We start from the raw sequence: 24037 nt of genomic DNA, 5'->3' as shown, positions 1-24037 counted from the left end.
CTGGCTAGGGTACTTCAGTTGTATTTCGTTTTTAAGGCCTTTTTTAAACATCTGTATCGAAGCTTGTACGTCCAGCAGTCGAGGTCATGCCCTCAATCATCCAGGAGGCGGGCCTTCCCAGTTTCCGTGGTGAAGCTCGCAGGCTTTCTTGTTCTCTCGCTTTACTTACGTTAGACGCATTGTCTGGCTTCTTTTGTTGGGTTCGTTTCAATCCGTGGTGTAAGTGATAGCGCAATATTGTTCCTTTTTTCATCGATTTGAGGTCATGAAAAACGGCTTCAATGAAACGAGGACGAAGCCGATGGGACTGCCGTTGGTAATAAGGTTTCCCGGAAGTGCGTGACCGCTTAATCTGAAGGGCGAATCCAACGGAGCGGGTGCCCTTAGTTCTTTGCAGCCCTTAACCAACTCCCGATAATCGTAAAAGCACATCCGCTCAGCGAGTCGCCGTTACAGCGCCCCTTATATGGCTGGCGCGGATGTACGCGGTCTCGCAAGGTAAACAGCGCCGTAAATTGTGACGCGGGATCCCGTGCATTCATGCACGGGCACGCGACCGAATGCGGCGAGTGTGCTGCCCGAAGGTCCGCCCGCGCGGACAATGCCGTTGGCGCATTCATCATTGTTCTCCGTCCCACGTGCACGCATGCGTACGTATATATGAACGTATTCTATATGTGGGCTTCGCATGACTATAAACCATATCTGCCTATAAATAGTGTGTGCAGCGTGCAGAGCTGAAGGTCCGTTTTCTAGCTCTGGAATTACCTTGAAGCGTGTGGCATGTCCGAGATATAAGCTACATGTCGTGGCCTCGTCGTTTCCTTTAACAAAGGCGTACTTATTCTTAGTTCACTTATTCGTCCGTACCCGACGGCATGTAGGAACGGAGCTGTCGGATTCCACTTTATCTGCTCGAGTTGACTTTTCAATGATTATGTGATTACCCGCCGCGGTGGCTTAGTGGCTAAGGCTTTGTGCTGCTGAGCCCAGGGACGCGGGTTCGATTCCCGGTCGCGGGGGGCTGCTTTTCAGATGGAGGCGAAAAGCGAAAACGCCCGTGGCCGAGATTTCGGTGCACGTTAAAGATCCCCAGGCGGCCAAAATTAATGCGGAGCATAGCCAACGTGTAGCTTCGTCGCGTTAAACGCCATAATTTTAATGATTATATGACTTCCATAAAGTTCCGAGAAAACGCCCTCCCCCGAAACACCGCCCACCCCCCTTTAGGGGTGAAATATTCAATCTACTAAGAGGCCCCAAAAATCGCCCACCCCCTAAAATCGATGGCTTTAACGCCGATGAGTGAACAAGATAAACGCGAATCACCTATTCATGCGTTGAGGCGGTCACTTATTTGTCCTTTCTGCACTTGAGCGGAAAGTTTGCCCATCTCGGAGTTTTTGTTGATATCTCCCAAGTTTTGATTGGTGGTGCGGTCACTTTTTGTAGTTTTTCGCACCTATCCGAAAGATCGCCCATTCCGTATTTTTCACTTGATATCTTTGTACTTTGGGCGGGCGTTGCTTCGAAACTTTACGTACGCATTCGCCCGTGTACGCCGAAGGGGATGTGGGTGTGTCCTTGCTGAAAAGCCTAGAATCACGTGACGCCTGTCTTGAGGTGAGATCTGCTTCCAAAGGAAAACAAAAAAAGTACGCCGTGCGGACGTTTTGTCTGTATACGGTATTACAATGCGGCATTTTTCGACTTCTTCGCAGCTTGTCACAATAATCCCTGTGCCGTTATTATAAAACTAAATAAAAATGTGCCTAAAATAAAGTACGCTGTGTAGGAAAGGGGAAGGGGAAGCTACTGGGATGCGACGCGGCATACCGAATGCACTCCTTGAGCGGCTTAGACCTACGGGCTGCCAGATCGTTTCGCCTAATTTACGGGAAAGGATTAGCGAAGCGTATCGTACGCAGTCGGGGAAACTTTGGCTAATCAGAGCGCGTAATTACTGTAGGTACTACTGATCTATATAGTGGGATGAGTTAGTCATTATAGTGGTCGTCCTGTACACTGCCGACTAACTTCTGGCTGCCAGCCGAGCAAGCCAGCCAGTCCGGAGGTCTCGCTCGTTGCCAACTGTTATGGAAAACCAGCGTGGACAGAGAGTAATCCAGCTTATAGTGTCAACGTCCCCCGACTTGCGTAACGATCGAGCGCGACCCATATTAGTGCGCGCGCTGAGAAGTTCACTAATGGGCCCGTTCCTGTGCCGTGGGTCTCGGAGCGGCTTCTCATTGAACTAGGCGCGCTGTGTATTCGGCTATGCTTAAGCCTGCGTATACAGTATACCGCTCAGACCGTGCGCAGCTTTGGAGCGCGCATGCAAGGCTACAGCAGCCCAACTCCGAGCGAAGTAGTGCGGGGATCCTGTTTACCAAATGGCGAGGGTATACAGCCTCGCATAGCCGGCGAAGGAACAATAGCCTTTGTGTTCGTCCGATTCGTTGAAAGCAGCTTGATCGCTGGCTCTGCGCCCTGATCTGTTTTGTTCGACCCGCAGAGCTGCCCTTCAGAGCGGTGCATGCGGAGCGGAGGGATGTTTCGCGCCAGCCGCCTATGTTGCGCAATGTTGACTGTCAGCGCAGCTGTGTCTGCGTCGCGCGGTAGAGGCGCACTGCGGATTCGTCTTTCTGCCGTGTGCGCACTAGCATGCGCAGAAGCAGTTAACTGGGCATGAAAAGACCAGTTTCGGGAGGATTTCAGGGCGGAAGTGTTGTCTGAGGTAATGATTTTAGGGAGAAAGCTGGAAGTGCCCCAGTGTGCAAAAAACTGACGCCGTTGTTGTTGTCCGCTACAGAAAATGGCCACCGCTTTGAGAAGTAAATAAGAACAACACATTCGATCTAGTTCTCTCTACGATAAAAGTCGACGGTCAACACTGTAGGTTACTCGGTCCCACTGACATTCACCCGCCGCGGCGGCTCGGTGGCTATGGCGTCGTGCTGCTGAGCCCACGGACGCGGGTTCGATTCCCGGCCCCGGCGGCCGCTTTTCTGATGGAGGCGAAAAGCAAAAACGCCCGTGTGTTCGACATGTCGGCGCACGCTAACGATCCCCAGGTGGTCAAAATTAATCCGGAGCCTTCCACTACGGCGCGCCTCATCGCCTGTGTAGCGTCGGTGCGTTAAACCCCACTATCAAATCAATCAATCAATCAATTCCACTGACATTCATTCAGTTAATTCACAAACGGTTATATCGCTGATTCTCAAGGGTCACGGACCACTGCTGTAAGAATAAATATGCGCGTAATTCAGCTTACGCAATGAATGCGCGCAGCACCGCACAGAAAAAAAAAAACTTGGCAAAAGATTTTTTTTTTTTGTTTGGCTGTTTGTGACTACTTAAACATTCGCGCATAATGCGGGTAATAATTATGATAGCCTCGTTTTCCATCTTGTTTTATTCGTCGCTCTGTGACCTGTAAGCGCGCCCCGCAGAAGTGGGTAAGAGCGAAAGCTTGACCGTCTTGTTCGTTCATTTCTCGTGGGTTGTTCTGTTTTTCTTTCCACATTTTCGAGATTCACCGGCTCTAAAAGCCGCCCCTTTCTGGCCGCAAACCACGTCGTGACCTGCTGTCTCGATATAAACTGCTTCTTGCATCTGTCCGTTTTCTAACCGCTTGGAGTGACCCGGTTTTGTGTACGTAAGTGCCGTGTCCGCGCGGGACTAGTCAGGTGTTTTTTTGTTGTTGTTGTTTTCTTCGATGTACACAAAGATTGCGTGTATGGGAGTTCGGTGCAACTTTCAGACTCTCTGGTGGTTACTTTTTTTTTTTTTTTAGTAGACAGAGCGGAGATCTGTACGTGCTGGGATTATTCCGTAATGAGTGCTCGACCCGCATGTCAATCCCTTGTTCGCCTACATATGGTTCGTGAGCAAAGCTACAGTTCTCAATAGTCACTCGTTCCACTGCTTCCTCCGTATTCATTTAGCACGCAAACGACCAGGACGCCAAGACGCGTGTGCAGAGAAAAATACGACGGAGTTATGCGCGTACATCGAATGCGGATAAACCCGCAATGATAGGTTTCCGTAGTCACCTGTTGTATGCCAAAAGCAGTGCAGTGCTTCTCGGCGATATGTTCTCGCCAAGAGTAAGAAGATGGCCGTCATCGTATGTCTCCGAGAACTATACTGCTCTGTCGTTCTAGCTTTGTATTAAATCTATACCGCGCAAAGCGTGACCGCGTTTGCGATTCTGCGGAGCATGTGGTTCCGAAAAACGACTTTAATTATACTCTCGAACACACGCATTTCAAAACAAACTGTGTGCCAGGCTTGACCGCTAGCGCGACGCAGCTAGCTTGCCAAGTTTGGTATGTTTGGTAACTAGTTTGGTAACTAACTTACTGACTTGGTTTGGTAACTTTGGTACTTAGTTTGCTTGCTAACTTTGGTAACTTGTTTGGTAACTTTGGTAACTTACTGATCATATTTATTTATTTATTTTATTTGTGTTGTTTATTTGTTATTTTATTTATTTATATGATCGGTAAGTTAGTTCCGAGCGGAGTTGTAAAGTTGTTCAGGAATGATCGTCCGCTCCCAGCATTGAAATACATGGACTGTAAGAACGACTTCCCTCCGCTCCGAATGCGAGTGATATCAATGATGAAAACCGAGGCGGCTATGCAACCTAACAGATCGTTTCACTCTTGTTTGTCACCTTATGTAAGCAGCAGTTTTGGGAACCAAGACGACTACATAACCGAGCCGGTCGGTTTGCGTCTCGTTCGTTGCCTTATGCAAGTAGAAATCAAGATTTCAAAACGAATGCCAGGGGGCCGCCGCTTCAGCGACTGCAAGACGAGCATGCGATGTGTATTTTCCAGCACAATTTGCTGTATGTTTCTCCGCTGTGACACAGCTGTAACACCTCCGAGTTTCATTACGCAAGTTAGCCCGCAACTAAACTTAATCGCTATTGTAAAACAAATTTAGTTTCTCTCACGGTCTGGTGACGTTCGCGACTGCGGCACTCCACCGATCATCTCGCGCGGCCCACATGGAGCGAAATTGCAACGAAAAAAATCCCGGGCCATCTCCGCTAACGTGAAACGTGGGGAGGGGCGAGGCATGCAGTGTATACGTGTATTCTTGGCGTTTTGGTGGTTTTGCCAACGGAGATGAAACCGTTGGGGGACAGAGGTATACAGCTTTACTGCAAAAGTATCTTGCCTTTGAAGCACGAAGCTCTCTAGCGCGAGGCGTAAACGAGTGTCCCGGTGTTTTCTTTTTTGTTTGTTTTTGTTTTTAAATACGCGTTACGTTCTAGCGCGGGACGTAAACGAGTTTCCCCGGTGTTTTAGTACCGTGACTACATGAGACGACGATTACGACGACGACAGGAGACGGAATCAGCCGGGCTTCGCCCCTAAAACGGTGGCTGGGTGGTCGCGGCGGTGACAAACAAGCAGTTTGTCGGCGATGTAGCTCTCCTTGAGACATAAAGGAAAGTACTCTGTCCTCCGTGGTGTGGTAGAGCGAACCGGAATGTGTTGGGTGTAGGCGGGCGAAGGGTCTGCGGCGCGTTGCGGCGGCTCCGCCACTGGGCAAAGTTCGTCGGCGAAATTCGCTCCATGTGCGCCGCGCTTTAGTATACATGATGCGGCCCTCCTTGCTATAACTGCTTCGCGCATTCCTCGTACCAACCCATTGGGTCACTATCACGATGTCACTGAACCAGCCTCGAGAAAAATAGTACTCCGAATTTAATCGCGGTGGCCTGTCCTAATGAGTGTCTCTTCTTTCTCGTGCAGCTTCATCGGGGGCATTCCTGGGCAGCAGCCATGCACGGTCGTGAGTGCTGCTGCTGCGTGCTCGAGGCGCGGAGGCCCGGAGCTTCGGCGACGCCGCTCTACTAAGGATTAGCCTGCCGGAGGAGACCCCGAGAGGAGGGTGGCGGAGAAGAAGAAGAGGGACGTCTCGATCTCGACCCGCGACCATGACGTCCAGCTGCCTCGACCTGAGCGCCAAGATGGCGCCGTGCTTCATGAGCCGCGACGACTCGCACTTCACGCCGCACAGCTCGTCGTCGCACCAGGCCCACTGGGCGCGCGGCCACCGGCGCACCAAGAGCGCGGGCAACTACGGGCCCCGGGACCTGAGCATCTACACCACCATGGGCCTGTACGCGCACCACACGCCGCTGCCGCCCCTCGCGCAGTCCGAGTCCACACTGGCGCTGGCGCCGCTCTACGAGTGGCAGCAGCGGCAGCCGCCCTCGCACCAGGTACGTTAACGCTCCTTCTCGTACAGGATATATACACCGATTGAACGAAGTCGCCTGTATACGCGCGCGGATTGTTTCACTGAAATGGGGACTTAGTAAAATCGAGAGTCCGCTGGTTTCCGAGAATCATTTCGTTAAAACGGGTACTTTGTACAACCGGGAAGTCGCCGGTACACGCAGATTATTTCGTTTAAGCCGGTACGCCGTATAATCGAGACTTTATCGATACCCGCGAATTAATTCGTTAAAACGGGTACTTCGTACAATCGAGAAGTCGCGGTATACTTCATACACGCGGATTATTTTGTTGAAGCGGGTACTTCGTAGAATCGAGAAAGCATTACGCCCATGGGGAACTGCAGGGTTGTGTGTGTGGGGGGGGGGGGGGGGGTACTAATTCTTTCGTTAATTCGAGGAGTTCGTAAAATCGGGTTTCGTACTAACAAGCTACACTGTAGTGCTGTGTAAAAAAAAACGGACACCCACGAATAAAATTAAAAATTATCACCAACACCATCTGTTAGTACTCGCAAACCTCCCCCCCGCCATTCTGCTTCCCGTGTATAACCCTTACATAATAACACTTACGTTTGTGCTAACATAAGTTACTAATAGGGACGTTCTCTGTAAAACTTCTTGTTTGTGTCGAAACAAAGAATTTGTCTTAGCTGCTGCGCAGTCCTGCCAGAGTGAAGTATTTTTGCAGCCGTGAAAAGCGTCGGAAGTTTTGAAAACAAGACGGGCAGACCCCACCTTACAGATGAGCTACTCTCGTAGGCAGAAAAAAAACAAGTACTTGAAAATTATACATATTTTGAGGGTACTCAGCGCGTTCGCCGCGGCGCAAATGTTGACGTCTTGAACTCTTCGTTTTACCAATTTCCGCTACCAGCCAGTCAGGATTTTGGAAACGACGTCCGGAATGCCAAAAAGAAAATTAAGGTTTGGTGCGGCCGCACATAGGTAATTGCGCGTGTGTAGTATTTCTCATGTTGGTATATGTGTGCGTGAACGCAGCTGGCGGCGCTGGGTGGTAGCGGTCACCACCACCTCCACCACCTGCACCACCTGCACCACCCGCTGTCCGAGGTGACCTACAGCAGCGCGGCTGACTTCGCCAGGCCCGGAGAGCATCGCGGAGAGCGCCTCCTCAGGCCGGACCATTTGGGTGAGCCCTTTGGTAATAACACAACGATTGCGCAGAACTTGTTCGTTATGAATGCCTAGCGTTACGCCTTGACGTTTAACGCCAGCCGTACCCGAGCTTGAAGTGCGATGGGTAAAATGGGTACTTTTTCCAGTTTGTACCGGAGGACGATGTTAGGCCTTTAAGCGTGACGTTAGGCCTATCTTCCAATGTTTAGGCTTAGCATCAGGTTAACTTAGCGTTGAGCCTAACGACATGCCATGCCACGTCAGATTTATTGTACGTCGAACTGCCGGCGCTAACATTAGACATCAAGCGAGACGTTAGGCTTAACGTCGCGAGGGGGGGGGGGGGGGGAAGGGGGTTCAAAAGCGCAGAACCGCAGTTATAACTAATGAGGTGTAATGTAAACCAAACCACTGAGGTAGTTCTGGTGTGCGACGTCCGGTAAGCTGAGGACGCTCATGCGCATGCGCGTAATTACTGAAGCACTGGTGGACGTGTAATGGTGCCTACCATGTACTTTTCGAATATGAGATTATGTGATAACTGCCCGCGAATGCTATTACACTTAGGGCTACCGTGGTGCCGTAAACAATACCGTCCAGTTATTTATTCTAATTTTAAGCCGAAATTGGTTTTGTAACCGCCCCCCCCCCCTCCCCTCTGACATTGTCCTTGTCGCAAATGACAGCGAGCGAAGCGACGAAAACACGGATACGCCGTCCCTTCTACGAGGAAGCCATCCTCGCAGTGGCCTCGGCAGCCCGTTTCGTAAATGTAAATTGAGGACGGCATACTTATGGAGATCCAGCGTTCCCGTACAGTGCGCGGGCATTACGCGGTGGCCAGTATCAGCAGCGCTTCGAAGGCAATTTTGATCCAACGGCACTTTTACGAACTTTACCAGGTCAGGAAAACGACACATACGGAGAACTTGCGCTCATAGTGTGCACGCGCGCCTTTGGATTAAAACCTTCTGGGAAACAAAGAAAAAAAAAGCTATAGGTAACGTCTTTTGTTTCTCGCGATGAATTATTCATAACCACCTTTACGAATTGACCGGCCCCCGCTTTGCATTCTTTTGTCTTTCGCTGCTCCCCGGAACAATGTTACCCCTTCCCGACTTTGTGCGGCGGGCTCGTTGTCATCATGTCCCTGGCTTTCGCGTAGCCCGTCTTGATTGCCTGATCAAAGTTGCATCACTCTTCTGTCCCTCCTTGGCCGCTGCCCACCGGCGCGCTGATATTGTTTTTCGTTCTTCTTTCGTACGATATTTATGCTATGCTCCGGAGCGTCTATTGATACTCTATCCCGTTTTTCTGCGCGTCTTTCTGTGCACGTAGCAGTAATGCCTGAATGAAGTATAAATCGCATGAGGAGCGCCAAGACTGCCTTCATATTTCTCTTTTTCTACGTGTCTGTTGTCCAATTTTATAGTCGGCTGTTCTGAAATTCGAGATTCCCCACTTTTGTGTTAAAAGCGCGCAAACGTGCACAGAAGTGCAGTTTTTGTACATGCGGAAGGGGGCTTTTTTTCCTCTCGTCTTCTCTGGAATTTCTTCCCATTCTTGCGCAAAGAGGAACAAATTGAAGCTTGCAGAGTATGAAGCCTCATTTTTGTTTTGTTTTTGTGTGTGCGAAAAAACCGTTGTTTCGCGTTCGTTCCAATGTTTTCTGGTTTTAACGCTTCGGCTCAGCTCCCTTCTTTGCTCCTTATCAGTTCTTTCTCTACAGTGGAGGTCTGCAATGCTGAAGGTCGCTTTTCTTCCCAGGAAGTAATTGAAGAAAGCTTGCAGCCATAAAAAACTAGAAGAACCGCACTATAGAGATGCGCAAAACTCGTCAGTCCGAACCGATTTCCGGAAGCACTTGTGCGGCAATGTGTCTCAAACCACCCGACGCCGCCCGCTAGCAATATTCCCCTCCACTAACAGACAGGTTCGTGCATCAGGTCGGTTACATACGCGTCGGGGAGAACCGTACCTCTGCCCCATGTTGCATTCGCCAATTTCAGCTCGGTCGACGTCCGGGGCCCCTGCTTGACGGATTCAGCTTGATCCAAGTCGCGTCGCCCTGACTCCTCAAGCGAAGTGTGCGAAAGCTTCACGAGTTTTAGCTGACCATTTTTCGCGGTCCGCTCCGCTTCGATAGCGAGCGGGAGCGCCATTGCGCATGCGTGGCGCGATTGGCCGCGAACGGCATTGGCCGGTTGCGCTGGGCGAGCCGCCGGTACCGGAGCGGACTGTCGAAAACGGTCAGCAAAAAATAATTTCTACTCCTCCACGAGACGTCGGCCTTTTCTTGTCAAAGTGAGCGGGAAAGGCGTGTGCAGACATTAGCGGCGTCGGTTCATCGGGGGAACCGGTGGTTCTCGGTTGACTCAATTCCGCGCTCTAGTTGCTTGGGTGTCGCAGTCGTGGGCGCGCCGACGCTCGCCCCCGCGTTCTTAAAAGGCGTGCGTGCTTCTTTGTGTCGTCCTTCCCACTACATGTGCTCTGTCCCCGAAGGATACAGCTGCTCCGACCTGCCGGAAGTAATTCGGCTCGATCCCGCAAGAGTGAATTACTGAGCGCGTTGGTGTCTGTTCGCAGTATGCGGCAGCTCGAGAAGACGCAGGCCATGAAGAAAATATACAACTTTGTTTAATTTGAAAGAAATAGCTCTTGGTAACTCACACAGCTCCGTTCCAGCCGCGAAAGGCTTTTTTTTAAGCGAGAAAATGCAAGAAATATTGGGGAAATTTCAAATTTCCCGCTGAACAATACCCGCGTGGCGAAATAGAAACATAGTTATCAGTGTGCCAACTGCACGTTAACATTCAAGGGATACGATGAAACGGAACTGGAGGCCCCATTACAATCGCACAATCGGGTTTCTTGGCGGTGGTCATGGAGGCGGCCGCAAATCGCACGAACCAAATTCTGTGACGTCATAGATACGTCACCGAAAAGTGGCTGGAAACGCGCCACTGCTTCATGTTTTCTTTTTTCCGTCGTTTGTGTGAAGTTTGCGATAATATTTGTATCAGCGGCTCAAAGCAGTCTTTGAATGAACCAAACTTGTATATTGTTTTCATGGTCCGTTTAAGAACAGACGACAAGAACGCGCGCTTTTTTGTTTACCCGGAAAATGGGAGGAGCGTTGACGTTTCGGTCCGGAAAGCAGCTCAAAACGTCCCGGGTACGAAAACCGACCCATAGGCCGAGGTTGAGCTCTTGGATCCGTCAAGTTTAAACAAAAGAGTGCTTGCAGCGAGGCTGTATTGCTGGAGTTTTCTTCGGGACGAACCATTGCGCAATCCCCACCTTACACTGAAGCATTCACTAAAATTGCCTCGGAAGACTTGTCTTTATATAGCAGCCTGTAGGCAGAACTCTAGGTTTCTTCGATATTTTCTTTCTTTTTTCCTTGCGTCGCTGCTGCCGAGCCGTTCACACCGGCGTCGATCGCTACGAGTCGCGCGTTACGAAGTTCGGAGCCTCCTTTTCGCCTCGCATCGTGGACCTTGCGGCGCTAAAAAAAGGGGCCTCCTTGTCGCCTCGCGTCCGCTTCGCTGCCGAGCTCGGTCCCAAATCCTGTGTAATCCCAGCCGGGCTCTCCCACGATTGGGGGCCGGGCGGCAGCGTGTTCTCTAATTACGCCGCCGCCGCCGCCACTCGCACTCCCCCTCACTGCGGCGTTGCTACGGCCCGCAGTGGTTACCCGGGGCCGCCCTCTCGTGTGATAGCAGCTGGCAGGGACACGGCCCGTGGTTTCTTCCAGTGACCTTGATGTTATCCGCAGAGGCTCAAATTGTGCCTCAAACTAGCCCCAGAAGTTTTTCAGAGCGAGTGAAAGGGGAAAAAAAGTACGGACGAGTACGGACTACTACGCATTCGTGCAAAGTAGTAAAGACGACGCAAAGGAGGCTCGGTGTTTAGTGTGGCGCTTTATAGGGACACATGAGTGTTTTCTGAACGCAACATAATATTGGCTCTAGGACCTTGATATTTTAATACAAGACCTTCAATATTTCACATAAAACATGTCTTTTCAGCAAAGCACTTACGTACAGCAGTGAAGCCGACTTTAATGCCATGTTCTCGGTATATAGCGCTTCATACTTATACATGGATATTTCTCATTTCAAAGCACGAAAGAAAAAATGACAGGGAAACAAGAGGCAAACTAAGTGCCAAGTTCCAACTAAATTTTTCTTCAAGTATACGCGGTGTCATGGGGTGCTATGGCGGTATTTAATAAGAGGCCCTAGGGCCCTCCTACTTTGTTGTCAGGTGTCTTATATCACGCCAGGAATAATGTCTTCCCAGCAGTGCTTGCGTGCGTGTGGTAGTGAAGCCGACTTTAAAAAAAAAGAGGTCTTGTGTATAGCCAAACGGATGCCTTTATTTGACAATTCCCGCTTGGGAGTTTCTGCAATCATTTTTTTCTCTGTATTGCTTCCCCCCTCTTTTTTATCCTGATTCCGCTGCACCAACACTGTGCTCTGTGCTTCCACAGCACGCGTTCATTCAAATGCTGTGGTGGTGTCATGCTTACATGTCCTTGAAACCTGCAGTGTGAGAACAAAGGCGTCCTCCGTCTCCCTTCCGCAGATGAAGTGGACCCCAATCTGCGGGAGTGTGGCATCCTGGGCTGTCGGCCATGGTCGCTACAGTACTTTGCCAACATCCGGGTGTTCGTGTTTCTGGCCTGCATGCTGGTCACCCTGCAGCAGGCATTGTCCACTGGATATGTAAATAGGTAAGCCTGTCTGTCGGGGATGTTTTATAAGTGCCTCTCTAGAATCACTCATGGGCCTGCTGTGTAGGTGCTGACTAATTGAAACAGCAATTTGCTGAGTGTGAGCAAACGTCTGGTTGTAGCTTATTTCTGTCCTAGTAGGATATTGCTTTAGTTGTCAGAAAGAAAACGAAAGATCTCGTTGATTTTTTTTTTTTCCCCTTTTCGGAAATGATACATGTTGAATCTGAGAATATTCTTCCTCTTTTCTAGTGTCGTTCTCGGTTGATATGTGGAACAGAAACGGTGCGCGAACTATTGCCACTGCAGCTGCAACAGTTGTTTACTCAAAATAAGCTGTGTAGTTGTTAAATTGAGCCTGATGGGGAAGTCAGCTTTCTGACTGATGAGTGGCAAGCACTACAGGCTTGCCGCTTTGGTGCCTTCTGATCATTCTTGCCTTTGCTCTGTGTCCCTTGCAGTGTAATTACCACAATTGAGAAGAGGTTTGATATCCCTAGTCGAGTGTCAGGAGCCATTTCAAGTTCGTTTGAGATTGGAAACCTGCTGACCATTATTTTTGTGAGCTACCTGGGGAGCCACCGGCACATTCCCGTCTGGATTGGCAAAGGTCAGTGCACATTTCAATCTCCTACCGGAAGTGCTCGATCTAAGCACGTGTCTTTCTTGACAAAGCTTTCAGTAAGGCTCACCCACTCCAGTTGTAAAAGCCGCAATACATTTAAGATGCATGGTGGCAACTTTGCAGCTTTCCTCAGCGCTGGAATGCCATTATCTTTCACTTTGTCTTTTTTTTTTTTAACCTCTAGTCAGTTCTTTATCATTTTTTCATACTAACTGCTCAAACTGAGAAGAATTGTTGGAGTGCGGCTTTTTCTTACTTCAACGCTTTTCGGTTGTTACGGGGCCTAAACAGAAGGATATTTTTTACAGCATTTTACGAGTCCTAATTTTGGCTCAAATTTTTAAATCCTGCTATACCCTCCTTTTTCAATACGTTGCTCTGTTAGGTTTACTGGTTATGATTGTGAGGCATTTATTGGCAATCACTTTTTGAGCAGCAGTTGTGGATGGGAAGTTGTACTACTCACCTGGTCTGTAAACTGCCTGTGAGGAATGCTTCATCACGAGAGCCATCTTCATTGTGGTGGATGTTGTTATTAAGCTAGTATAACGGAAGAAAGTTCAGAAACAGTGTTTTAACGCACAAAAGAAAACTATTGGTGTTGTTGCCTGTAAATAGGGTTGCCGCCTGCCTGGTTTTTGGCCGTCCCGACTGGTTTTTTAGACAGCGGGCTGGTTGCCGGTCCATACTTACAACCAGCTGTCATTGGCCAGTTTTTTGGTGGTCTTGCTGTGATTTTTTTTTGTCATTTGACAACAGTTAATTCAGCAACTATGACAATATATGTGTTGAAAAGCTGCGCCAAGGCACGCCAACAAAAAAAAGTACGCAGGCAAGCGCGCTGCCTGAGATGGAGGGGGTCCAAGGGGAGGGACAACACAACGAAATTTCGTCGTTGCTCCCCGAAGCCCTAGGATTTAAGGGTAGCTCAGAGGGAGTAAACTTCAAGGCTGTAGAGGTGATTAAAATAAGATTGGAATGCTGGTGGAAAAAGAGCAGGGAGGGGAATATTGCCTGGTACAGCTGCCACCTGTAACAGACAAAATTTATTTTGAGCCTGCCCTAAGAGCCGCACGAGAATTAAACCAGTAGTACAACATAGATGTACTAGATTTTTTGTGGAGATGACACGTCATCAGGGGATACATTAAAAATCAGTCAAATCAATCAATATTATCTCTATGCTTTGAAACGCCACTGCACAAACGTGAATTGGTTGGGTCTCGAAGGGCAGCACTCTAGAAGAAGGGAGCAACTTTCCCTGTTTGTCCTTCGAGCTGCACAGTTTCTCCCTCCGACCAACCGTGCGCAGCGATGCATGGCTGACAGCGTCGTACAGGGAACTTGGACTGCCTTCATGCACCCCTTCGAATCTGTTGTACCTGGACTGTTATCCTGCTGAACTTTTAAAGGAGCCATGAAGACAAAATACAAGTTGGGTTTATTAGAAAGAGTGCTTAGTCCCGATAACAATGATACCAATATTATCACAATCTTCGAACAAATGACGTAGATATTAAAGAAAACGTGTGAAGCAGTCGCGACCCCCTAGCCAATTTCCCGCAACTTTTCTATGACGTCACGAAAGCTTGTTTGTGCGATTGGCAACCGCCTAACTGACCTGTCGCCACGATGCATGACTGGACGTCTGTAATAAGGCCTCTCGTTCCATTTGACCGCATCACTTGAATGCTAACGTGCAGTTAACGCACTGAAAATTATGTTTTATTGTTGGCCCGTATGACGTCATTCTTGCTCATAACATGTCACTGGGGCGCGCAAAATTTGAAAGTTTTTAAATACTTGCTTTTTTTTTCGTTAAAAAAATATCTTTTGTGGCTGTAATGGAGCTGAGTGAGATACTGAATCCCAGTTCTTTCAAATTAAACGAAGTTGTATTTTCTCTTCATGGCTCCTTTAACAGCCAAGCTGTTTAAGCTTTTAGTTCCGCCGTGGAGTGTTACCAGATTACTCAGCCCAGCTCGCTTGCGGGCTTGCACCGCGCAAGGAGCTTGAAAAAAAATACCGAGCGCATGTGTGCGTGCACTTCATGAGGAGCACACGGCATCGTCCAGAACACTGTGCCCAATGTTCATGGCATGATCTCTCACGTGCTCTGCTCCTTGCCAGTTCACGTGCATTCTCACCTCCAGTGGGAAGCACAGAAGGAAAAGCTCGCACTACAGACGCCGAGTTCGCAAAGCTGGTTGCCGCCGGTTGTAGCGCATGCTAATGCTGTCCACTTTGGGAGGGATATGAAAGCCTGCGGACAAAACAATCCAAGCTTGCCAGTTCCTAGCATAACCTCGCAAAACCTACAAACTTAGCCTAGTCACGTAAAAGCCACGTGATCACATTCTCCGCTGTTGGCTCCAGCCTTGCACCACTACTGCAAGCTCCACCAGTTTTTATTTAAAGGACACGGGGCTCTCGGACCGGCTCTGATGCTGCCAGTGCTGTCGGTGCTGTAAGCCTTGTAAACCATCCTCTTTCTTCCGCTCCCTTTCCGTTCTCTTTTCTGTCTGTCCTTCTCCTAGACTCAGTCTTGATTGAGGTGCCCTCATCCCGAGAGGCAGTTATCGGCTGGGTCGTTTTCACCTTTCTCTGTCAATAAACCAAAACACGCACACGCACACTCACACACACACTTTGTACAGATGCATTCCCGACGTCAATCACCAAAACTTTTGTGGTATTTGTAAACCACTTTCTATCTTGTGCCCATAAAATTCTCCGCCTTCAACACATTTCTCTGATTTCTCTCTAGGAAAATGCTGCAATAAACGGCATTGCATGCAAAAAAATTTGGCGTCATTTTTTCAAAACAAATTCAACCTTCTAATACCCCCCCCCCCCCGTCCCCCCCCAAAAAAAGAACCCGTTCTTCTTTTTTTTTTTTTTTTTTCCGGTGATAGGTGGCAACCCTACCTGTAAAGAAGACACCCCAATAGCATATGTGCCAATCTCGTAGCTGATTAGCTAAGAAGAGGCTATATACACCCAAAACAAGCCCTGTTAGGGCATTTCTATATGGCAGCATGTCTCGCTGGCAGAAAATAGACGGGATGGTATTTTTGTCGTGAAATGAACAGTGACGATTTTAACCCTTTCAGTCACCGTGTCTTCATACGGAGACGCGACTTTCTTCGTCGTTTTCCTCATGAAAACGAAAAGAGCTCATGCTGCAGAGCGGTGCGGCTGATGTTCGAAACCTACGGAAGTGAAAGGTAGCACCATGTGATGTGGAATGGCGGAACCGCAGTCATAAACATCGTTTCAAAATGGACGCGACCAAGTTTTGTGGGAGCTCCGATGTGTTGCCGTCCTAAGTTCTGTTTTACTGCGGCGTAAATTATTTATAAAGGCTAAAAAACACCTCTTTCATGTGCAGAAATTATTATTTCACCTCCTTGTTTGTAAACTGCCTCAGGATATTTATTATTTTTATAGGGAAAAGCAGGATTGAGTAATGGTGTCTCCGTATGAGGACACGACGCCATTTGCGTAATAAGTATTCTAGACAGACTGAACCTTTTTTTCTTACCTCTGGACACTTGACACTGCTAAACCTCCAAGTATGGAATTTTTCTGCAGTGAATATAATAATTCGTGACTGAAAGGGTTAACCTTTCTTTCTTTTGTTGTTGTTCTTTCCAGGAACCATCGTGATGGCAATTGGGTCCTTTGTCTTCTCGCTTCCGTACTTCATGGACCAATCTAACTCCCCAACTATTTATAAGCTGAACGTCACTCGCATCGAGGACGAAAACACATGCCAAATGCCCACAGCTGCCATGGTGCCAGAACACTCGAGGTGAGCTCCCCTCTTTTTCTTTTTTTTTTCTTTTAGCTTATCGCTCGCTTTGCCTTAAAGGGGCACTGACACAAAATTTTGAAGGGAGATAACTTCGGATATAGATTGGTGGGAACACATATACATCATCTGCAAAATATCAGCGGAGAATACAGCCTAGAACATATTTAAAATCAATTTTAAAGTGGGCGAAACGCAACCGAGCAGCCAGCAGAGAACCACGCGCAATCGACATCCCGAGGATATTGTGTAAATAAACAACATGCAAACACGTCACGAGTTTGTGTTTGCCGCTTCCGCACTGCCGGCGTTTTTCGCCGGCTCGCCCGGCTCGCCGCTCCAATCGGAGGGCCGGAGGGCGGAGCTTCTGCTCTCGAGAGCGAACAACCCGATCGTTGGTGGCGGAGGCGCCGTGATTTCGTCAGCTAATTGGGCAGCTGGCCGCGACCAAAGTTCTACAGCGATTCCAGGCACTCTGTTTCTATTACTGTTTATTACCATTGGATGCGAAAACGCGCCAGAGGCACGAAAAGCCCACTGAGCTAGCCGCACGGTCGCTGTGCAGGCGGCGGCCACGGCCGCGAAGTGGCCCAGGCCGGCGCAGGTAGCTCGAGTGATAACTTGTTACCGCTGCACGAAATTGTCCCAAGTCCCGACAATGGTGGCTTACATGAGAAAGGAGTTAATGATGCAATGGCGGGTTGCATTGAAAATTGTCATCTGCACCGCTTACGAGAGCGGCACTCGAATATCCGCCGCAGTGCTAAGCCGAACACATCTGTAGGCGGACCTGTAGGCCGACCGGCCGGCTGCTCCCAGCATGCGTCTTGCCACCCACCATCTCGAGCGTCGTTCTTTAGCCGCGGTAGCATTTGCACTCACAGCGCCTGCGTCACATCCACGGTCGCTTTTTAATTAAGCGCCTCACGAGATCAGTACGTGGGGGCAGTCGCAGAAACTGCCGTCGATGCGGATTCGACAGTGCTAAGGCGGCTCTGCTCTGTGATATCCCTCCGACGCTCACGTGGTCAGCTTTGTTCACACAAAACCCACAAAATCCATCGTTTCGCGGCACTCGCTGAAACCGAAACTGTGACTGGCCGCATTGAAAATGCTTCTAATTAAACAACCGTCGCACGCTGAAGCAAATGAGGTTTCTACAGGTTATAAGTAGGTCACAAGCTACTTACCGCAACAAAAAAAAACAAGATGCAAAATTTTTGTGTCAGTGCCCCTTTAAGTTACATTGGTTGTATGATTCTTAAAACTGCTCTTCGTGGCTTTTCGCATTAGGAAATCCTACTGTAGGAGACGTAGCTAAAGATTGCAAAAAAAATGCCTGGTATAACTATTGTGCACCGCTAAAAAAAATTACCTTTCAAGGGAAGCGGAAATTAATTGTGAATTTTATTCAATGACTTTATGTCAGTTCAGAGTCTGTAGCTCACGTTTTGAGTTTTTCTCAGCAAATCTGGGTGCATCCTTCGCATCAGGAAAGTGCATGGAGAAGTGCTGCATCACTAGCAGGGATGACACACTCACTTGTCTATAGGTTGTGTACCCTATGTAAATTGGGACTTGGAAAAAATTATCTGCTTAATGTCGAAGAAATAGGTCGCAGTTAGAAATGGGAAAACTGACCTAGCGCTAAAATGCACTATGACAAAAGCATTTGCGTTGCATCCATAGCGCGTGGGGGGGCCACACAAGATGCCCTAGTGTTGCTCACTGTGCAACTTTAGAAATGAATTGGGGCTCCAGACTTTCGATACGTACAGGATGCAGAGTTGCATGAGCGAATTACACTCTCTCGCCACGAACACTTGCTAGGCCTATTCACTTTAGTGTTCCATTTGAGAAAATAGGTGGGATTAGAGGCGCTTTTTTCTAGTCTTCTCACTCCTGATTGGCTGGTGCGAGCTGTAGCACTAACAGGGCTGTTCAGACTTAGTGAAGCAGACTATAGGAAACGTGAAGTGCAGTTTGACGGTACCTGGAGTGACAACTGGTTGGAAAAAGGGAAGCTCAAACTAAAGGTGAAGGGATGATGTTGTGAAATGGGCATTGAGACAGTGCCGCACACAGTGGTGACTGAGGACAGTGTGGCCACATAACACAAAGTTGTTCCTGTCATGTACAGTGACTCTTGTTAGCTTTGTGTCCACTTCCAACTACTGGAGCTTGCATGTGCGAGTGAGAAACGATGGCCTCTTCCTGGAATGTTTGGGATTCACAAGGTGTAATTAAGAAATAGGCCACTGCCGTTAGTTACAATCAGATAACGACTGTCTGTCGCAGAAAGCTTGTACAGCTTCAATGTCTGTTGTCGTCAGGATGATCAGCCATTTTGCGATACCCGTGAAGAAAAACAAAAGTAACAAAATAAACAGAATCGAAAGGTTTTGTAAATTAACCACACTATGCTTCACCGCCACTTCTGTTCGTCGTGTTGCTGCCGCAGGAACTCACCAAGGTGGCGTTGCGTTTTTCTCTTCCCCTCTGCCCCTCTTGCAGCAGTCACTTTATTAACCCGCCCCTGTCGCCAGACGCCGAGCAGAGCTGCATCGACGGGAGCTCTTCAAATGCCTTGTATATTTTCATATTTATGTGCGCCCAAATCCTGATTGGGTGTGGCGGGACGCCAATCTTCACTCTGGGAACAACGTACATCGACGACCACGTCCGCAAGGAAAGCTCTTCCATGTACATCGGTGAGGGTGGCCCGTTCTTTCCGTACTGACTGAAGGCCGGCCGCGCTGTAATGAACTGAACGCGGGAGTGTATAGATGAAGCTTACCATGGTCTTAGCTGAGAAGCATATTCTTCTTTTCAACATATTCATGTATTAAAGGTATTTTCATGTGTTCATTCATTTATTGTGTACAACTTTATCATGCTTCAGCGTATTTCCTCAGCCGTGTTTTTGTTGGCATCAAAGGATGTCCCTGCGCACTTTCTGATTGTAGTACACTTTTTTGCTCCTTATGTACTAGTTCTAAGCTGCTCACCACTTCAAGTTGTTAATTTAATTATAGCAATCTGCCGAAACTGAATGCATGATGTTGGGCTTGTAAAGATTGCTGTAACATAGACAGACAGCTCTTTAAATGTGGGTTTCATATGCCCAATAGGGTTCAGGTAGCAGAACGGCCCTTTCAGATTTTGAGGCAGATTTTTGAACGTTGACTGAAAACTGTCTTGATGGATGAACCCGTTGTTCCTTCCATTTGTACCCAACTGCTTAGATAATGCCTTCTGAAAGTGATTTTCAAGGTGGAAAAGGTTAGAGAAGGGAATTGATTCGTTCTTGGCACCTTTTTATGGGTTGTATATATGTTATTTCCTCTACTAAATAAATAGCCTGCCATAGGTCTTGAAGCTTTCTTTGAGCATGGCACAAAAGACCAACTAATGCAGCCTGTTCAGAGATAATAGAATGAGTGCTTTGCAGCTGTACAGCAGAACTCAATTTGCCACTGAGCATCTTTAATAATATTTCATCTCCCCTGACAGCATCACTTGCATGTCATTACTTCATGGAGGACATACATCTTTGCCTTCAGAAAAAGCCAGCTATTCTAAAACCTTCCTTTGTTTTGTTTCTTATAAATTGATTGATTCATTGTTTCGAGGTTTAACGCGCCACCGCTACGCAGACAATAAGGCGTGCCATAGTGGAGGGCACCAGGTTAATTTTGACCACTTGGGGATCTTTAACGTGCGCCGAAATCTCAAACAAATGGCCATTTTCGCATTTCGCCTTTTATCAGAAAAGCGGCCACCGCAGCCGGGAATCGAACCCGCATCCTTGGGCTCAGCAGCACAACATTGTTTCTTATCGGATGCTGCTGATCACGATGCTACAAGAGCCAGCAGTTAACAAAATGGGAATGAAACAAATTAAAAGTGCCTGATCTCTACATTTGGTAATGGAAGAGCATTATATGGAAATTTTGGTTCGGTCACACAGCATTCAGGTGTTCTTATTAAATGTCAAGCTCGTGCCGTCGTAAATTTTTGCAACAGCCAAACAGATCAAATGAAAACACCTAAACCGTTTTCTATTTCACTTGTTGCCTTGGTATTTTATTATTCTACGCAGTATGTGGTCGTTAGCATCTCGCAACAAACCCCTGCCTATTCCCCATTTGCTCCGTGTTCCCTATTTGATTCCCTGTTTGCCCTGTGCTGCAGGCTGCATGTACAGCACGGTGGCCTTCGGCCTGGTGGTGGGCTACCTGCTGGGTGGCTTCCTGCTCTCACAGCACGAGAACTCCTTCCTGGGTGGCACCGTGCCCCGGGGGATCTTCCCGGGGAGCCCCCGCTGGATTGGAGCCTGGTGGGCCGGATTCGTCCTCTGCGGCATTTTCCTTATGCTGGTATGGTGGCACTGCTGGTACTTTTACTCAATCACGTCGGGGGATAGTTTGGTGCATCGAGATACACCCAGCACCGTACCGATTATCACTGACCAAAAAACACCGCATTATGTGAGCCTTTCGTTACAAGCACATCCCTTTCTTTTCAGGGCGGACCCTTTTTATAACTCTGGGTCTGGCAAATAGTTGTGAGCCACCGCTGTTGACATTAGAGTGCACGTATTCGTACTAAAGGTGTGTTGCAATTTGGGGAGTGGGGAGATGGCATTAGCCTCAAGGAATACTTTTAATCTTTTCGGTGCAGTCAGCAGTGCTAAGACCATTGTTTGTTGGTGTTGTATGTGGCCTTCCTCCTCGTGTTTGTGCAGTGTACCACCTCTACTGTCTTTATCGTCTTGAAGTAGTTTCAGAGACTGGATGGGTCAAGAGAGTACTTAGATCGATTTCAATGCTCAGTGTGGTGCTCGTCAAGCTGGACAATCGTGTAAATGATTTCAAGTTTAACATGTACTTGTTGACCTTGAAGTAATGGCTTAATTAACTAATAAAAGAGACAAAAACAAGATAACGAAGATTAACCAAGCAATACTTTCTCCGCAGGAGTACTCAGTTGCGATCACCTGTAAAAAAAAACTAAAATGGATTGGTTGGTTGGTTGGTTAATCGATTGACTGATTTATTGATTTGGCCTTCTATATTATATCCATGTCAATCTGCCTTCCTATGTTGCATTTTGTTTGTTTGAAGAATGAGGGAATTTTTTTTATTATATACTATATTTTATCTGCTATACTGCATTCACATCCACACCACCAGCCTATGGTCCTATATTGTATTCTGAGAAATTAGAGGTTGTATTAGTAAAAAGCATGTTCTGTCATGTTAGCGCGCTACAACAGGGATTTCAGACTACTTCAGTTTACCCCCAGTTTTTACCAGAGTAGTTCATGCTAAAGACTTTCATTTTCACATTGTTTTTGCTCGTTTAAAAAGAAACAAAAAACAAAGTTGCAATTGCAAATGTCACGTGTGTGCTTCACACACCAAGTTCCCCCTTGTCCTCCCCTCACCTTCAACGTCGTCTCTCACGCCCTCCCCTCTCCTCCCCATCTTTCCCAGGTGGCGGTGCCTTTCTTTGCATTCCCCAAGGCCCTGCAGAGGGAGAAGGCACGGCTGCGGCGTGAGGAGGAGTACATGAGCAGTGGAGGGCCCAAGATGGCCACCGGCCTCAACCAGAAAGTGGAGGTGTGGAAGCCCTCAGGGGGGACCCTTACCAGCACAACCGCCTCTACCACTGACCAGCACCACCAGCACCGCCGCACCGACTCCTCAACCACCCACCACGAGGTCCCGCTGAAGCAGAAGTACGGCCGGGACATCAAAGGTACCCTCCAAGGCTCACCTCTGTGCCCCACTCTTTTTTTCTTTCTCTCTGGTCGGAATTGGTCAGTGCTAGGTTACTCTCAGGTGTCACATGATGCACTTCTAAGTGCTGCTTTTTGACATTACTGTGATGTTCAGACAAAAATTCTTCTAGATTTTTTTTTTTTTTGGTCGCATTAGCTGGGTGTCAGCGGAAAGCTTGCGTGTCTTGTTCATTGTCATTTGCTGAGGTTGTTACATGGGGAGATGTTAACTTCTTTTGTTCTGGCTTGATACGGCTATTTATTTTTTATCGGATGAAGTAAACTGAACATGTAATTAATTGCAACAGGTCTTCTATCTTAGCCATTTGTTTATATATATTCCAGAAGTCATTTTGGGGAGTATCTGAAGGTTTGTTCAGGGAATGTGGAGCATATAGTTAGTAAATCACCTAAAGACACCTGCCAGGTCTGATTGTTAGTCTCATTCGATGAAACAAGTCTGCGCAATGCAACCAGTATGAGTTCATCCTCACGGAGAGGGTGTGCAACAACGCAGACATCCCGGCGTCGATGTGGCGCCTGCTGTGCAACCCCATCTACATGGTGACCTGCCTGGGCTCCTGCATGGAGCTGGCCATTGTGAGCGGCTTTGTCGTCTTCCTGCCCAAGTACCTCGAGACGCAGTTCAACATCGGCAAGTCACAGGCCAACGTCTTCACGGGTGAGAACGCTTATTGCTCAGTCGTGCCATCTCAGGGCTGTTTTGGTTTGTGTAGCTGAACTTTCGGAAGCAAATATGGCCACAGTGTTGAATGATCTGTAGTTGATGAAGTAGCCCCTATTTCCTTTTTTTCTTTCTTTCCCCCCTCGCTCATGCGATTCGTGTTTGCTTTAGCGGGGTATTTATATTCTTATGCCTGTGCAACAGCAGCCGTTTTGAAGGCCTTCTAATGCATTGTCAATATGGTGGGGAATCGTTCGACTATGATTTGATTGTGGGCTTTAGCACGCTGAACCTGGGCTATGAGATGTGCCCCAGTGGAGGGCTCCGGATTAATTTTGACCACCTGCGGATTTTTAACGTGTGCTGACATATTGACAGATGGGTTTTTTTCGCTTTTCGCCTCCATCAGAAAAGCAACCACTGCGGTCGGTATCAAACCCTCATTCGTGGGCTCAGCAGGACAGCACCTTAACCACTGAGCCTCTGCAGCAGGTTGTCCGACTGTGGCGCACTTGTTATGCCTGTGCTACATGCCAACTTTCAGTTGGCAGTTGAACGTTTACTACAAGTGCGCCTAATATATAGTCAATAAGCCACTCGATAGACAATTGGTTCAAAGGCCTTTGCAAGGCCTTTGAAACGGACATATAGTGGAGGTTAATACCTGTGCTACACGGCCGTTTCAAAGGCCTTCTGAAGGCCTTTGAACCAATTGTCTATCGAGTGGCTTATTGACTATATATTAGGCGCACTCGTAGTAAGCGTTCAACTGCCAACCGAAAGTTGCCTTGTAGCACAGGTATAAGTAAGCCTTGTAAACTGCCAATTGAAAGTTCCCAGTAGCACTGGTGTTATACTGGCCAAATTGCTCCTCTTCTGTTTAAGAGTCTTTGGGGATAGGGGAACTCCTTTCTTTTGTGTGTTCGGTGCTGTGCTTTGCAGAGTTCTTGTTTGGGGCCAAAGAAATGTCACTCACTGTTACTGC

At 48.1% G+C, this 24037-nt stretch overlaps 1 protein-coding gene across 6 annotated transcripts in view; it reads left to right on the top strand.

Moving 5' to 3' along the window:
• Oatp30b (Organic anion transporting polypeptide 30B) overlaps positions 1 to 24037 on the top strand; it is a 260754-nt gene that overhangs the window by 210923 nt on the left and 25794 nt on the right. For 4 of the 6 annotated variants that reach the window (XM_077682802.1, XM_077682801.1, XM_077682800.1 and 1 more), the window contains 9 exons: positions 5778 to 6250; positions 7268 to 7418; positions 11996 to 12143; positions 12605 to 12753; positions 16426 to 16582; positions 19097 to 19293; positions 20777 to 20961; positions 22081 to 22345; positions 22885 to 23049. In XM_077682802.1, the coding sequence (XP_077538928.1) occupies positions 5963 to 6250; positions 7268 to 7418; positions 11996 to 12143; positions 12605 to 12753; positions 16426 to 16582; positions 19097 to 19293; positions 20777 to 20961; positions 22081 to 22345; positions 22885 to 23049 (1705 nt within the window). In that variant the 5' untranslated portion in view covers positions 5778 to 5962. Of the gene's footprint in view, positions 1 to 561; positions 651 to 5777; positions 6251 to 7267; positions 7419 to 11995; positions 12144 to 12604; positions 12754 to 16425; positions 16583 to 19096; positions 19294 to 20776; positions 20962 to 22080; positions 22346 to 22884; positions 23050 to 24037 lie in introns of those variants that run through there. The other 2 variants (XM_077682804.1, XM_077682805.1) reach the window with 2 other exon arrangements.

Source organism: Haemaphysalis longicornis, unplaced genomic scaffold (assembly GCF_048455015.1).
Source record: "Haemaphysalis longicornis isolate Haplotype H1 unplaced genomic scaffold, Haemaphysalis longicornis Haplotype H1 scaffold_9, whole genome shotgun sequence".
In the NCBI taxonomy this organism is placed as follows: domain Eukaryota; kingdom Metazoa; phylum Arthropoda; class Arachnida; order Ixodida; family Ixodidae; genus Haemaphysalis; species Haemaphysalis longicornis.
This window is presented reverse-complemented; position numbering and strand designations above follow the sequence as displayed.